The sequence below is a fragment of the Perna viridis genome, chromosome 7, assembly GCF_037379345.1.
Source record: "Perna viridis isolate PV_CMFRI_1.1 ecotype Kerala chromosome 7, ASM3737934v1, whole genome shotgun sequence".
Classification (NCBI taxonomy): domain Eukaryota; kingdom Metazoa; phylum Mollusca; class Bivalvia; order Mytilida; family Mytilidae; genus Perna; species Perna viridis.
The window spans coordinates 37,441,279-37,458,753 of NC_142451.1; the positions used below are offsets into that span (position 1 = coordinate 37,441,279).

Consider the following 17,475-nt stretch of genomic DNA (forward strand, 5'->3'; position numbering starts at 1 on the left):
GATACTTGAATTCGCGATCGTTTCTAAAATCGAATTGTTATATTCTACGAGGACACTATTCGCGATTGTTTATTTCTGTTTTTGTGTTACAGGTCTTAATGCGAAAAAAGCGAAAAATAACCTGCCGTGAAAATTTCACGGTTTACAGTCAGGGTTTGGTCTTAAAGTCTTGTACTACTTTAAATTAGTTTTTTTTATATAAAAAGTTCGTTGAATTGCTTACTTTGGAAACTCATAATGAAGAGTCAATATAATTATATTTTAAAGCCTACCGAATATTTCTGATGACGTACGTTGGAGCCTAGATTTACGATGGCAGAAACCAAATGCTCCGTATGGGTTATGGAACCTAAAACACGGAGTCGTTATGCGGTCATCTAAGGACCCAAATTTGAAACCGGACTGGGAATCGTTTTGTGCTATCGACAGGAATCATGTACAAAAAGAATCAGTAAAGGACGTTATAGAGGTAAATGGATCGACGCCATTTTTGTATTCTTCTGCAATGCTGCCTCATTTGTTGTCTCCTGCAGCCTCCAAGTTAAATTTAGTAGCGTTGATTTACATCTTCTAAATTTAAGCTGTTTACGGCAATCACAATTTAATATTTAACAAATCAAGGCCTCTAAGTATCACTAAGTACATGTGGTTGACCGCAATTCAGTATACTTCCCGGTCACTGCACTGTCCGGTGTCTAGTGCCGACTTCTAAATCCGATTTTCTGAGCATGGGTTAAGAATTATTAAACCGTAAATGGACAATGAACTTACAATCAATCGGAACTTCTCAGCCTTTCTATTTACACAATTTTGTCGATCGTAACTACTCAGCCATTTCCGTTACACTAGAAAAATAACATCAAATGCAGAATAGAGAATTTCTTCTTGAAAAAAATTGCTGGCATTGTAGTCATACGCGAATCAAAGTAGTTCTATCCTCTAGGTGGCGATAAAAATTTAGTTGGATAGCGCTAGAAATAAAGAACAACTCTTCCAAGTATTTTTCTAAGAAAAATTAAAGTGAACGTAAAAAATTCAACCATTTTAACTATAATTTTAGAATCGGATCGGTCAAATTCCAGACAGATCCATCCCCTAGGATACAAGAGCACAATTATTTGTAATGCATTTTCCATAGGGTACCTATGTAGTTTGAAAATTAATTTCAAGAAAACAACACAAATGAGCAGAAAATGAGTTTCTGTTCCTAAAACTAGAAAAGCATACTTTTTATTTGCACAAAAAAAAAGTACATGGTCATGCGGCAAAAGTTGACCTAAATTTCAGTTGTTATGGACTCTTGAAAATTCAGCACAAAATACTGCAAAAAAAATGAAGCACCTAGATTTCATTTATGAGAAATCATTTCAACCCTATAACATTTTATTAATTATTACCAAAATAAAATCAATCATAAATGGGTAAGCTTTGAAATGAAAATAAATTTCAAGCCATATCCAACCAATCAGGTACCACCTTGTATTCAGTACTCAGTACCATGTTGGGGTAAAAAAGTTCCCGGTAGAATGTAAACAAATAATTGCGCATTTGTATCCCCTAGTGTCTCTTAGGTTTCTTTTTTGTGTAACTAGAAAGGCTGAGGTGTTCCGATTGACAATTTTTTCGTGCAACGGAAATGTCAGAGTAGTTCCGAATGGCGTGACAATCCGCCCGGTTTAATAGTGTTATTGCAAAATTGCATATACTTGTATGTGTATACATTGCGTTGTCAGAGATTTATAAAGAACATTATGCATATGTGTTACTATGGCCAAGTAAAACAAAAGTTCCGTGTTAGTCATAAAATTATATGACATAATATCCCTACGCCTTGAAAAAGTTATGCAACATCACGCTGTTCATATACATCGAAATTGCATGTTCCATCTGAATATATGGTAACAAACATGCATTGCATTACAGGTACAGGATGATGAATTTGATACAACTATACAGGGTCCCTGGATGAAGAAATGGCGAAATTGTTCATATGAATCCACATACAGAGAAACACGAAAAAATTGAACGGACAAAAAGCTAGTGTTCGCGTTGAACAGGAAGTGTTATACGTGTGTAGGATTGACCTAAGAATATTCCAGTGATATGTTTAAATGAACACATAGAATTGTACCCGATTTTTTTAATAAAACACAAGTATATAAGGAAACTTGTGCCTGATCATGGTGATAGCTCAATGACTTTATGCTTTATCATTTCATTTTGTATATCAGAGATGAGCGAGAAATAAAAAAAAATGGTCATGATGATATCTAAATGAGAATATACATGTATATGCCTTTTCATTTCTTATTTCATATTAGAGAAGAGTGTGCTATTTATTATTTTCAGTTAAATAAAACAAATGATGATAGCTAAACGAGTGTATATGTACCTTATAACTTCTTGTTTCATAGCAATTCGTTTTAGTTAAAAATGGCCATGGTGATAGACCCAAGGGCAGTCAATATTGTACAAAAGCAAATATTGCATAATGATTTTTATGATCCTATAATTATATATATTAACCTTTCTAGTAACCATTCTTGAATTGTATTGACTGGCTATTTCTAATGCTGGTAGATTTGGTGGTATTGTCACGTTTCAATATGTTATGAGCTAGCTTTCAATCAAGCTTTGGAATTTTTAATCGACAACATATTTGTCCAGTGTGGTGGACGTGTTTTTCAACAAACGGACGGCACATTCGCCAATGGGAGCACAATTTGCTCCTTTACTTGCTGACCTATTTCTTCACTCTTATGAGGCTGACTTTATAGCTGATTTGATACATCGCATCTACCCAAAAGAACTTGAGATAAAGGATACTACAGATATTGTGAAGTCAGCCTCATATCTTGACTACACTTAGAAATCGATGGTAAATGGAAAACTATTGACCAAACTTTACGACAAACGTGATGACTTTTCATTCATAATTGTCAACTTTCCCTTCATCTGTGGCAACATCCCTTCAGCACCTGCATATGGAGTTTTCATATCACAGCTCATACGTTATGCCAGAGCTTGCCGAAACTACGCAGACGTTTTGTATCGCGCTAGAATTCTAACAAATAGGCTTCTGGAACAGGGTTATGTAGTTACAAGATTGAAGTCATCACCACAGATGTTATATGGTCATACTCATGAACTCGTGGATGGTTACGGTGTGCTCATTTCTGCGCCATGAAAACTGATTTGTTCAACGTGTCATAGTTTTTCTTTCTCGTTTGTCTACCCCGGACTTGACTTAGTTATGAGCAACTCGGCGGGTGTTTCTAGAAAAGTAGAGGACGCTTACCCTACCGGTGCACCTGGTCCATGCTCCAGTTTTTAGTGGAGTCCGAGTTACTCATTTGCTTTTGTTACTTTGTGTGTATAATTTTAGTTACTTTATGTTCTTTGTTGTGTATGTCTGTTTTCCATGTCTGGTCTTTGTCCCAGGATTATATTCTTTTGATTACCGCTATAACCTTGGTTCCCTTGATTACTCTTTTACGTTCAAACATTGATAAAACTCAGAAAGCGATATAGTTCAATGAATAATCAAGCAAATTCATTATGTAGCATTGTATAAACAGGAATGTATGTTAAGGATATAGTTTTGCATATTTTTCTTGAAGAATAATTTAGGCCCATGGTTTGCCCCCTCCCCTTTGGTAAATATCGCGATCCGCCATTGCACCCTTCTCTGTTTCCAATACTTTCACACACTAAATATCATTTCTGTCACATAGGGCGCAACCTCAAACTATTGTACTATATGTGTAACTACCTGTAAATGTATAAGGACTTGCGTGAATAGAATTCTGATGTACATTTGTAGTTCCACCCATAATTAATATAATTAATATATGCCTGCTTCACAAACTACTTCTTCAATAAGTAGTTAAATACCTCTCTATTTAAGAATCGGCCAAAATGTAATAAGGTGTGGCATATGAAGGAAAAAACGCAAATATTTAATGGCATTATCTAAGTATTTATACGGTCATAACCCCTAGATATTAGCAACAAAGTAGTTTTGTAAAATTATTGATAGGTCAAATTTCGTTGAAATGCAAGTATGGAAAAAATGACAATTTTTCTCTATATAAGTAGTCAAAAAAACGAAATACGTCACAGATGATTCAGGATAAAGTTAAATAGCTATGTGATTGTTATATAGATGTAATGAAATATATTTGAGGCAAAGAGACCAACTGGAGAAAAATCATATGCCAATCATTGCCCTGATTAATTTTCTTATACAGAATGGTTTCTTAATACTTCCACTCATAACTCAAAATAAACATCTGTAACACCGCTTACTACTGTTTGAATAGTCTCTAGCTCCTTGGCACTTTACTGGCTTCCAAACAACAAGTGGTCTTTATTACGAAAACACCAGACTCTCACCATTTACTACTCACGGAGTTCTACTTTGACTTATAAATGAAAGAACAGATCACTTATGTCTGCTCTCATCTCAATATTTTTTCCAAGACAGTGCCTACTTTGACAACGAGTCGTACGAAGTATTCATACCAACCGCGTGGATACCTCTTCTGGATACCAATGAAACTTAATGGTGGAATGGAGGTAAGTGGGGTGTCCGAGAAGTTGCAATGCAAGGAATGAAGCCTCGGTGTTTTACGTATTTTTAAATTTGGAATACTGCAAGATTTCATAGATAGGGTAGATAAAATATGATATTATTCGGGGTCAGATAAGTCTGACTACTGGGTTCGTGAATACCCTCGGGGACCTCAGGTCCACCAGCAGTAGTATCGATCCAGTGGTTCTTAAATATACTATGTTGAGTATTTGTTTTTGCGAGTATTGAGTCCGCAAATTCTTATATACATGGTGAAAGTGACACTGTTCCATTAACGTGTAGACACTAAGTAAATGTATTTGAAGTCCTGTTACTATTACATTACTGACTGAAGATAGCATACGTTTCAAATTCTTTTAGTATCTGATAAAAAACTAAATAAATGAAAACCCACGGCTAAAACAATATCTCAAAACACAAACCAGCCTAGAAAGCAAACTGTTACTTCTAAGAAAAACTGAATAAATATTATACAGTCTCTAGGGTAGGGTTAAGTCTTTGTTATATTTGAATCATCTGCAAGTAAGTATTACTTAAAGCTTATTAAGTCTACATATTCTAATATACTTTCACATAACGATAATCATTTCTGTATTCAGATCTGTACTTGTAAGAAAATCATACATTCATATCCCACTATAATCATCCGCAATGCAACCAAATCAAGAATGATAACTCTTATAATGTGCTAATTTCATGTACAAGAATAATTAATGGCACCAAGCTTATAGCAGTAATCAAAAGAATGTAGTCCAGGGACAAAGACCAGACAGGGAAAACAGACAAACACAACAAAGATCATTAAGTAACTAAAGTAATTAGATACAATGTAACAAAAGTAAATGAGCAACTCGGACTCCACTAAAACAGAGAGCATGGACTAGGTGCGACCATAAAACTTCTGTAGTGACTTTATAACCCTGTTCCAGAAACCTGCTACTTAATATTACAATATTTACAGATGGTAAAGAAAGCTCATTTAAAAGGAAGAGTAGCCAACCACCAGTGTTGCTATGGGAACACTTGGTATGTTATGATGGAGGAAGGAGAGATGGAAAAGTCACTGGGTTTGTTTTATAAGTCCTTTTCATTCACGGAATCTTCTGTTAATTCGGACAGAACACCTACATGGCAAAATAAGCCTCCTTTGTGCGCATGCTTACATAATGTACGTTATGTAGGAAATAAGATATTAATTAAGGTATATCCTATGTAGTGTAATGTAGTAGTCAGCCGAGAAACAGATTAATATCTCTATTATATATATTAGTTGAATTAACGGTATACACCTGGTGGCATACATTTGGTGAAGCTTCCGTCTACCATGTCGACGCACTTGACCTTTTAGTGTATGCAATTTAACTATAGTGCGAGATAATTACATACATACATGTATGTGTTTTCTTTAACTCTTCCAGTCTAAAACTCTTGTTTATTAATCTGCATGTGATATGAAAATTATCTAGCATCCGTGGTGTATCTAAACTGTATAATAGTAATGCAGACCATGCTTGAGTTTCATAACTACTTTACTGTAGTTCATTTTTTTTTTAAGATGTTGATTTTGAACATGATACAGAAAAATGTGTGATCCCGTATGGAGGAATGGTCCTTTTTAACAACTTAACACCTCATCGTAGGTTCGTTTGTTTATTAGCTTCTTTGTTGAGTTTTAAGTACGGAAACACTAAAATGTATCACAACCTAGCGTAAAATGTGAAAGGGGAGGCAATGGACTCTGAAAAAAAGCCATATGATATTTTGATATTGAATTTCTCTGGGAATGTGTTCTCTTTCTTACATAGACTTTTATATAACGTAAATCCAATGTTTAACAAACCTTGTTGATATGACAATCCAACTCATGAACTGTATCGATTATAATACTTTAATCAACCCACATTTTACCCTTAGAATAAGATATAATGGAAATAAACAGAACAACAGAGAATAACAAAACAAAAAAAGAGCAAGTAATAAAAACGAAAACGCATGATGAAACGATACTTGAATTCGCGATCGTTTCTAAAATCGAATTGTTATATTCTACGAGGACACTATTCGCGATTGTTTATTTCTGTTTTTGCGTTACAGGTCTTAATGCGAAAAAAGCGAAAAATAACCTGCCGTGAAAATTTCACGGTTTACAGTCAGGGTTTGGTCTTAAAGTCTTGTACTACTTTAAATTAGTTTTTTTTTATATAAAAAGTTCGTTGAATTGCTTACTTTGGAAACTCATAATGAAGAGTCAATATAATTATATTTTAAAGCCTACCGAATATTTCTGATGACGTACGTTGGAGCCTAGATTTACGATGGCAGAAACCAAATGCTCCGTATGGGTTATGGAACCTAAAACACGGAGTCGTTATGCGGTCATCTAAGGACCCAAATTTGAAACCGGACTGGGAATCTTTTTGTGCTATCGACAGGAATCATGTACAAAAAGAATCAGTAAAGGACGTTATAGAGGTAAATGGATCGACGCCATATTTGTATTCTTCTGCAATGCTGCCTCATTTGTTGTCTCCTGCAGCCTCCAAGTTAAATTTAGTAGCGTCGATTTACATCTGCTAAATTTAAGGTGTTTACGGCAATCACAATTTAATATTTTAAAAATCAAGGCCTCTAAGTATCACTAAGTACATGTGGTTGACCGCAATTCAGTATACTTCCCGGTCACTGCACTGTCCGGTGTCTAATGCAGACTTCTAAATCCGATTTTCTGAGCATGGGTTAAGAATTATTAAACTGTAAATGGAAAATGAACTTACAATCAATCGGAACTCCTCAGCCTTCCTATTTACACAATTTTTTTCAATCGTAACTACTCAGCCATTTCCGTTACACTAGAAAAATAACATCAAATGCAGAATAGAGAATTTCTTCTTGAAAAAAATTGTTGGCATTGTAGTCATACGCGAATCAAAGTAGTTCTATCCTCTAGGTGGCGATAAAAATTTAGTTGGATAGCGCTAGAAATAAAGAACAACTCTTCCAAGAATTTTTCTAAGAAAAATTAAAGTGAACGTAAAAAATTCAACCATTTTAACTATAATTTTAGAATCGAATCGGTCAAATTCCAGACAGATCCATCCCCTAGGATACAAGAGCGCAATTATTTGTAATGCATTTTCCATAGGGTACCTATGTAGTTTGAAAATTAATTTCAAGAAAACAACACAAATTAGCAGAAAATGAGTTTCTGTTCCTAAAACTAGAAAAGCATACTTTTTATTTGCACAAAAAAAAAGTACATGGTCATGCGGCAAAAGTTGACCTAAATTTCAGTTGTTATGGACTCTTGAAAATTCAGCACAAAATACACTGCAAAAAAAATGAAGCACCTAGATTTCATTTATGAGAAATCATTTCAACCCTATAACATTTTATTAATTATTACCAAAATAAAATCAATCATAAATGGGTAAGCTTTGAAATGAAAATAAATTTCAAGCCATATCCAACCAATCAGGTACCACCTTGTATTCAGTACTCAGTACCATGTTGGGGTAAAAAAGTTCCCGGTAGAATGTAAACAAATAATTGCGCATTTGTATCCCCTAGTGTCTCTTAGGTTTCTTTTTTGTGTAACTAGAAAGGCTGAGGTGTTCCGATTGACAATTTTTTCGTGCAACGGAAATGTCAGAGTAGTTCCGAATGGCGTGACAATCCGCCCGGTTTAATAGTGTTATTGCAAAATTGCATATACTTGTATGTGTATACATTGCGTTGTCAGAGATTTATAAAGAACATTATGCATATGTGTTACTATGGCCAAGTAAAACAAAAGTTCCGTGTTAGTCATAAAATTATATGACATAATATCCCTACGCCTTGAAAAAGTTATGCAACATCACGCTGTTCATATACATCGAAATTGCATGTTCCATCTGAATATATGGTAACAAACATGCATTGCATTACAGGTACAGGATGATGAATTTGATACAACTATACAGGGTCCCTGGATGAAGAAATGGGAAATTGTTCATATGAATCCACATACAGAGAAACACGAAAAAATTGAACGGACAAAAAGCTAGTGTTCGCGTTGAACAGGAAGTGTTATACGTGTGTAGGATTGACCTAAGAATATTCCAGTGATATGTTTAAATGAACACATAGAATTGTACCCGATTTTTTAAATAAAACACAAGTATAAAGGAAACTTGTGCATGATCATGGTGATAGCTCAATGACTTTATGCTTTATCATTTCATTTTGTATATCAGAGATGAGCGAGAAATAAAAAAAAATGGTCATGATGATATCTAAATGAGAATATACATGTATATGCCTTTTCATTTCTTATTTCATATTAGAGAAGAGTGTGCTATTTATTATTTTCAGTTAAAAAACAAATGATGATAGCTAAACGAGTGTATATGTACCTTATAACTTCTTGTTTCATAGCAATTCGTTTTAGTTAAAAATGGCCATGGTGATAGACCCAAGGGCAGTCAATATGTACAAAAGCAAATATTGCATAATGATTTTTATGATCCTATAATTATATATATTAACCTTTCTAGTAACCATTCTTGAATTGTATTGACTGGCTATTTCTAATGCTGGTAGATTTGGTGGTATTGTCACGTTTCAATATGTTATGAGCTAGCTTTCAATCAAGCTTTGGAATTTTTAATCGACAACATATTTGTCCAGTGTGGTGGACGTGTTTTTCAACAAACGGACGGCATTCCAATGGGAGCAAATTGTGCTCCTTTACTTGCTGACCTATTTCTTCACTCTTATGAGGCTGACTTTATAGCTGATTTGATACATCGCATCTACCCAAAAGAACTTGAGATAAAGGATACTACAGATATTGTGAAGTCAGCCTCATATCTTGACCTACACTTAGAAATCGATGGTAAAGGAAAACTATTGACCAAACTTTACGACAAACGTGATGACTTTTCATTCAGAATTGTCAACTTTCCTTTCATCTGTGGCAACATCCCTTCAGCACCTGCATATGGAGTGTTCATATCACAGCTCATACGTTATGCCAGAGCTTGCCGAAACTACGCAGACTTTTTGTATCCGCTAGAACTCGAACAAATAGGCTTCTGGAACAGGGTTATGTTGCTACAAGATTGAAGTCATCACTACAGAAGTTTTATGGTCGTCATCATGAACTCGTGGATCGTTATGGTGTATCCATCTGCACCATGAAAACTGATTTATTCAACGGGCCATAGTTTTCCTTTCCTCGTTTGTCTACCCCGGACTTGACTTTTTATGAGCAACTCGGCGGGTGTTTCTAGAAAAGCAGAGGACGCTTACCCTACCGGTGCACCTGGTCCATGCTCCCAGTTTTTAGTGGAGTCCGAGTTACTCATTTGCTTTTGTTACTTTGTGTGTATAATTTTAGTTACTTTATGTTCTTTGTTGTGTATGTCTGTTTTCCATGTCTGGTCTTTGTCCCAGGATTATATTCTTTTGATTACCGCTATAACCTTGGTTCCCTTGATTACTCTTTTACGTTCAAACATTGATAAAACTCAGAAAGCGATATAGTTCAATGAATAATCAAGCAAATTCATTATGTAGCATTGTATAAACAGGAATGTATGTTAAGGATATAGTTTTGCATATTTTTCTTGAAGAATAATTTAGGCCCATGGTTTGCCCCCTCCCCTTTGGTAAATATCGCGATCCGCCATTGCACCCTTCTCTGTTTCCAATACTTTCACACACTAAATATCATTTCTGTCACATAGGGCGCAACCTCAAACTATTGTACTATATGTGTAACTACCTGTAAATGTATAAGGACTTGCGTGAATAGAATTCTGATGTACATTTGTAGTTCCACCCATAATTAATATAATTAATATATGCCTGCTTCACAAACTACTTCTTCAATAAGTAGTTAAATACCTCTCTATTTAAGAATCGGCCAAAATGTAAATAAGGTGTGGCATATGAAGAAAAAACGCAAATATTTAATGGCATTATCTAAGTATTTATACGTCATAACCCCTAGATATTAGCAACAAAGTGTTTGTAAAATTATTGATAGGTCAAATTTCGTTGAAATGCAAGTATGGAAAAATGACAATTTTTCTCTATATAAGTAGTCAAAAAACAAATACGTCACAGATGATTCAGGATAAAGTTAAATAGCTATGTGATTGTTATATAGATGTAATGAAATATATTTGAGGCAAAGAGACCAACTGGAGAAAAATCATATGCCAATCATTGCCTGATTAATTTTCTTATACAGAATGGTTCTTAATACTTCCACTCATAACTCAAAATAAACATCTGTAACACCGCTTACTACGTTTGAATAGTCTCTAGCTCCTTGGCACTTTACTGGCTTCCAAACAACAAGTGGTCTTTATTACGAAAACACCAGACTCTCACCATTTACTACTCCGGAGTTCTACTTTGACTTATAAATGAAAGAACAGATCACTTATGTCTGCTCTCATCTCAATATTTTTTCCAGACAGTGCCTACTTTGACAACGAGTCGTACGAAGTATTCATACCAACCGCGTGGATACCTCTTCTGGATACCAATGAACTTAATGGTGGAATGGAGGTAAGTGGGGTGTCCGAGAAGTTGCAATGCAAGGAATGAAGCCTCGGTGTTTTACGTATTTTTAAATTTGGAATACTGCAAGATTTCATAGATAGGGTAGATAAAATATGATATTATTCGGGGTCAGATAAGTCTGACTACTGGGTTCGTGAATACCCTCGGGGACCTCAGGTCCACCAGCAGTAGTATCGATCCAGTGGTTCTTAAATATACTATGTTGAGTATTTTTTTGCGAGTATTGAGTCCGCAAATTCTTATACATGGTGAAAGTGACACTGTTCCATTACGTGTAGACACTAAGTAAATGTATTTGAAGTCCTGTTACTATTACATTACTGACTGAAGATAGCATACGTTTCAAATTCTTTTAGTATCTGATAAAAAACTAAATAAATGAAAACCACGGCTAAAACAATATCTCAAAAACACAAACCAGCCTAGAAAGCAAACTGTTACTTCTAAAAAAACTGAATAAATATTATACAGTCTCTAGGGTAGGGTAAGTCTTTGTTATATTTGAATCATCTGCAAGTAAGTATTACTTAAAGCTTATTAAGTCTACATATTCTAATATACTTTCACATAACGATAATCATTTCTGTATTCAGATCTGTACTTTTTAGAAAATCATACATTCATCTCCCACTAAAATCATCCCAATGCAACCAAATCAAGAATGATAACTCTTATAATGTGCTAATTTCATGTACAAGAATAATTAATGGCACCAAGCTTATAGCAGTAATCAAAAGAATGTAGTCCAGGGACAAAGACCAGACAGGGAAAACAGACAAACACAACAAAGATCATTAAGTAACTAAAGTAATTAGATACAATGTAACAAAAGTAAATGAGCAACTCGGACTCCACTAAAACAGAGAGCATGGACTAGGTGCGACCATAAAACTTCTGTAGTGACTTTATAACCCTGTTCCAGAAACCTGCTACTTAATATTACAATATTTACAGATGGTAAAGAAAGCTCATTTAAAAGGAAGAGTAGCCAACCACCAGTGTTGCTATGGGAACACTTGGTATGTTATGATGGAGGAAGGAGAGATGGAAAAGTCACTGGGTTTGTTTTATAAGTCCTTTTCATTCACGGAATCTTCTGTTAATTCGGACAGAACACCTACATGGCAAAATAAGCCTCCTTTGTGCGCATGCTTACATAATGTACGTTATGTAGGAAATAAGATATTAATTAAGGTATATCCTATGTAGTGTAATGTAGTAGTCAGCCGAGAAACAGATTAATATCTCTATTATATATATTAGTTGAATTAACGGTATACACCTGGTGGCATACATTTGGTGAAGCTTCCGTCTACCATGTCGACGCACTTGACCTTTTAGTGTATGCAATTTAACTATAGTGCGAGATAATTACATACATACATGTATGTGTTTTCTTTAACTCTTCCAGTCTAAAACTCTTGTTTATTAATCTGCATGTGATATGAAAATTATCTAGCATCCGTGGTGTATCTAAACTGTATAATAGTAATGCAGACCATGCTTGAGTTTCATAACTACTTTACTGTAGTTCATTTTTTTTTTAAGATGTTGATTTTGAACATGATACAGAAAAATGTGTGATCCCGTATGGAGGAATGGTCCTTTTTAACAACTTAACACCTCATCGTAGGTTCGTTTGTTTATTAGCTTCTTTGTTGAGTTTTAAGTACGGAAACACTAAAATGTATCACAACCTAGCGTAAAATGTGAAAGGGGAGGCAATGGACTCTGAAAAAAAGCCATATGATATTTTGATATTGAATTTCTCTGGGAATGTGTTCTCTTTCTTACATAGACTTTTATATAACGTAAATCCAATGTTTAACAAACCTTGTTGATATGACAATCCAACTCATGAACTGTATCGATTATAATACTTTAATCAACCCACATTTTACCCTTAGAATAAGATATAATGGAAATAAACAGAACAACAGAGAATAACAAAACAAAAAAAGAGCAAGTAATAAAAACGAAAACGCATGATGAAACGATACTTGAATTCGCGATCGTTTCTAAAATCGAATTGTTATATTCTACGAGGACACTATTCGCGATTGTTTATTTCTGTTTTTGCGTTACAGGTCTTAATGCGAAAAAAGCGAAAAATAACCTGCCGTGAAAATTTCACGGTTTACAGTCAGGGTTTGGTCTTAAAGTCTTGTACTACTTTAAATTAGTTTTTTTTTATATAAAAAGTTCGTTGAATTGCTTACTTTGGAAACTCATAATGAAGAGTCAATATAATTATATTTTAAAGCCTACCGAATATTTCTGATGACGTACGTTGGAGCCTAGATTTACGATGGCAGAAACCAAATGCTCCGTATGGGTTATGGAACCTAAAACACGGAGTCGTTATGCGGTCATCTAAGGACCCAAATTTGAAACCGGACTGGGAATCTTTTTGTGCTATCGACAGGAATCATGTACAAAAAGAATCAGTAAAGGACGTTATAGAGGTAAATGGATCGACGCCATATTTGTATTCTTCTGCAATGCTGCCTCATTTGTTGTCTCCTGCAGCCTCCAAGTTAAATTTAGTAGCGTCGATTTACATCTGCTAAATTTAAGGTGTTTACGGCAATCACAATTTAATATTTTAAAAATCAAGGCCTCTAAGTATCACTAAGTACATGTGGTTGACCGCAATTCAGTATACTTCCCGGTCACTGCACTGTCCGGTGTCTAATGCAGACTTCTAAATCCGATTTTCTGAGCATGGGTTAAGAATTATTAAACTGTAAATGGAAAATGAACTTACAATCAATCGGAACTCCTCAGCCTTCCTATTTACACAATTTTTTTCAATCGTAACTACTCAGCCATTTCCGTTACACTAGAAAAATAACATCAAATGCAGAATAGAGAATTTCTTCTTGAAAAAAATTGTTGGCATTGTAGTCATACGCGAATCAAAGTAGTTCTATCCTCTAGGTGGCGATAAAAATTTAGTTGGATAGCGCTAGAAATAAAGAACAACTCTTCCAAGAATTTTTCTAAGAAAAATTAAAGTGAACGTAAAAAATTCAACCATTTTAACTATAATTTTAGAATCGAATCGGTCAAATTCCAGACAGATCCATCCCCTAGGATACAAGAGCGCAATTATTTGTAATGCATTTTCCATAGGGTACCTATGTAGTTTGAAAATTAATTTCAAGAAAACAACACAAATTAGCAGAAAATGAGTTTCTGTTCCTAAAACTAGAAAAGCATACTTTTTATTTGCACAAAAAAAAAGTACATGGTCATGCGGCAAAAGTTGACCTAAATTTCAGTTGTTATGGACTCTTGAAAATTCAGCACAAAATACACTGCAAAAAAAATGAAGCACCTAGATTTCATTTATGAGAAATCATTTCAACCCTATAACATTTTATTAATTATTACCAAAATAAAATCAATCATAAATGGGTAAGCTTTGAAATGAAAATAAATTTCAAGCCATATCCAACCAATCAGGTACCACCTTGTATTCAGTACTCAGTACCATGTTGGGGTAAAAAAGTTCCCGGTAGAATGTAAACAAATAATTGCGCATTTGTATCCCCTAGTGTCTCTTAGGTTTCTTTTTTGTGTAACTAGAAAGGCTGAGGTGTTCCGATTGACAATTTTTTCGTGCAACGGAAATGTCAGAGTAGTTCCGAATGGCGTGACAATCCGCCCGGTTTAATAGTGTTATTGCAAAATTGCATATACTTGTATGTGTATACATTGCGTTGTCAGAGATTTATAAAGAACATTATGCATATGTGTTACTATGGCCAAGTAAAACAAAAGTTCCGTGTTAGTCATAAAATTATATGACATAATATCCCTACGCCTTGAAAAAGTTATGCAACATCACGCTGTTCATATACATCGAAATTGCATGTTCCATCTGAATATATGGTAACAAACATGCATTGCATTACAGGTACAGGATGATGAATTTGATACAACTATACAGGGTCCCTGGATGAAGAAATGGGAAATTGTTCATATGAATCCACATACAGAGAAACACGAAAAAATTGAACGGACAAAAAGCTAGTGTTCGCGTTGAACAGGAAGTGTTATACGTGTGTAGGATTGACCTAAGAATATTCCAGTGATATGTTTAAATGAACACATAGAATTGTACCCGATTTTTTAAATAAAACACAAGTATAAAGGAAACTTGTGCATGATCATGGTGATAGCTCAATGACTTTATGCTTTATCATTTCATTTTGTATATCAGAGATGAGCGAGAAATAAAAAAAAATGGTCATGATGATATCTAAATGAGAATATACATGTATATGCCTTTTCATTTCTTATTTCATATTAGAGAAGAGTGTGCTATTTATTATTTTCAGTTAAAAAACAAATGATGATAGCTAAACGAGTGTATATGTACCTTATAACTTCTTGTTTCATAGCAATTCGTTTTAGTTAAAAATGGCCATGGTGATAGACCCAAGGGCAGTCAATATGTACAAAAGCAAATATTGCATAATGATTTTTATGATCCTATAATTATATATATTAACCTTTCTAGTAACCATTCTTGAATTGTATTGACTGGCTATTTCTAATGCTGGTAGATTTGGTGGTATTGTCACGTTTCAATATGTTATGAGCTAGCTTTCAATCAAGCTTTGGAATTTTTAATCGACAACATATTTGTCCAGTGTGGTGGACGTGTTTTTCAACAAACGGACGGCATTCCAATGGGAGCAAATTGTGCTCCTTTACTTGCTGACCTATTTCTTCACTCTTATGAGGCTGACTTTATAGCTGATTTGATACATCGCATCTACCCAAAAGAACTTGAGATAAAGGATACTACAGATATTGTGAAGTCAGCCTCATATCTTGACCTACACTTAGAAATCGATGGTAAAGGAAAACTATTGACCAAACTTTACGACAAACGTGATGACTTTTCATTCAGAATTGTCAACTTTCCTTTCATCTGTGGCAACATCCCTTCAGCACCTGCATATGGAGTGTTCATATCACAGCTCATACGTTATGCCAGAGCTTGCCGAAACTACGCAGACTTTTTGTATCCGCTAGAACTCGAACAAATAGGCTTCTGGAACAGGGTTATGTTGCTACAAGATTGAAGTCATCACTACAGAAGTTTTATGGTCGTCATCATGAACTCGTGGATCGTTATGGTGTATCCATCTGCACCATGAAAACTGATTTATTCAACGGGCCATAGTTTTCCTTTCCTCGTTTGTCTACCCCGGACTTGACTTTTTATGAGCAACTCGGCGGGTGTTTCTAGAAAAGCAGAGGACGCTTACCCTACCGGTGCACCTGGTCCATGCTCCCAGTTTTTAGTGGAGTCCGAGTTACTCATTTGCTTTTGTTACTTTGTGTGTATAATTTTAGTTACTTTATGTTCTTTGTTGTGTATGTCTGTTTTCCATGTCTGGTCTTTGTCCCAGGATTATATTCTTTTGATTACCGCTATAACCTTGGTTCCCTTGATTACTCTTTTACGTTCAAACATTGATAAAACTCAGAAAGCGATATAGTTCAATGAATAATCAAGCAAATTCATTATGTAGCATTGTATAAACAGGAATGTATGTTAAGGATATAGTTTTGCATATTTTTCTTGAAGAATAATTTAGGCCCATGGTTTGCCCCCTCCCCTTTGGTAAATATCGCGATCCGCCATTGCACCCTTCTCTGTTTCCAATACTTTCACACACTAAATATCATTTCTGTCACATAGGGCGCAACCTCAAACTATTGTACTATATGTGTAACTACCTGTAAATGTATAAGGACTTGCGTGAATAGAATTCTGATGTACATTTGTAGTTCCACCCATAATTAATATAATTAATATATGCCTGCTTCACAAACTACTTCTTCAATAAGTAGTTAAATACCTCTCTATTTAAGAATCGGCCAAAATGTAAATAAGGTGTGGCATATGAAGAAAAAACGCAAATATTTAATGGCATTATCTAAGTATTTATACGTCATAACCCCTAGATATTAGCAACAAAGTGTTTGTAAAATTATTGATAGGTCAAATTTCGTTGAAATGCAAGTATGGAAAAATGACAATTTTTCTCTATATAAGTAGTCAAAAAACAAATACGTCACAGATGATTCAGGATAAAGTTAAATAGCTATGTGATTGTTATATAGATGTAATGAAATATATTTGAGGCAAAGAGACCAACTGGAGAAAAATCATATGCCAATCATTGCCTGATTAATTTTCTTATACAGAATGGTTCTTAATACTTCCACTCATAACTCAAAATAAACATCTGTAACACCGCTTACTACGTTTGAATAGTCTC

General features: G+C 34.7%; 1 protein-coding gene and 2 pseudogenes across 2 annotated transcripts in view; all 3 read left to right on the top strand.

The window, feature by feature from the left end:
• The window catches only part of LOC148612549 (uncharacterized), a 5,100-nt pseudogene extending 2,954 nt beyond the window's left edge, over positions 1-2,146 (top strand). Inside the window, exon 5 of the transcript XR_015924424.1 lies at positions 1,924-2,146. The product of XR_015924424.1 is annotated as an uncharacterized LOC148612549 (transcript). The remainder of the gene's footprint in view (positions 1-1,923) is intronic.
• Positions 2,147-3,634: 1,488 nt separating this feature from the next.
• Positions 3,635-8,898, top strand: LOC148612550 (uncharacterized; annotated as a pseudogene).
• Positions 8,899-10,997: 2,099 nt separating this feature from the next.
• LOC148612551 (uncharacterized) lies at positions 10,998-15,305 on the top strand. Its single transcript, XM_088594109.1, has 5 exons — positions 10,998-11,155; positions 12,125-12,230; positions 12,719-12,803; positions 13,434-13,635; positions 15,093-15,305. The coding sequence occupies exons 1-5, from the start codon at positions 11,030-11,032 to the stop codon at positions 15,207-15,209; spliced, it is 636 nt and encodes a 211-aa protein (XP_088450235.1). The 5' UTR covers positions 10,998-11,029; the 3' UTR covers positions 15,210-15,305.
• The last annotated feature ends 2,170 nt before the right edge of the window (positions 15,306-17,475 follow it).

What these genes read in the sequence shown, in the direction of transcription:
- LOC148612551 (XM_088594109.1), top strand. Translation starts at nt 11,030, where the DNA reads ATGTCTGCTCTCATCTCAATATTTTTTCCAGACAGTGCCTACTTTGAC. An exon ending in AGAGATGGAAAAGTCACTGG is followed by an intron (nt 12,231 to 12,718) that starts GTTTGTTTTATA and finishes TTTTTTTTTAAG; the next exon opens with ATGTTGATTTTGAACATGAT. An exon ending in AACTTAACACCTCATCGTAG is followed by an intron (nt 12,804 to 13,433) that starts GTTCGTTTGTTT and finishes TATATTTTAAAG; the next exon opens with CCTACCGAATATTTCTGATG.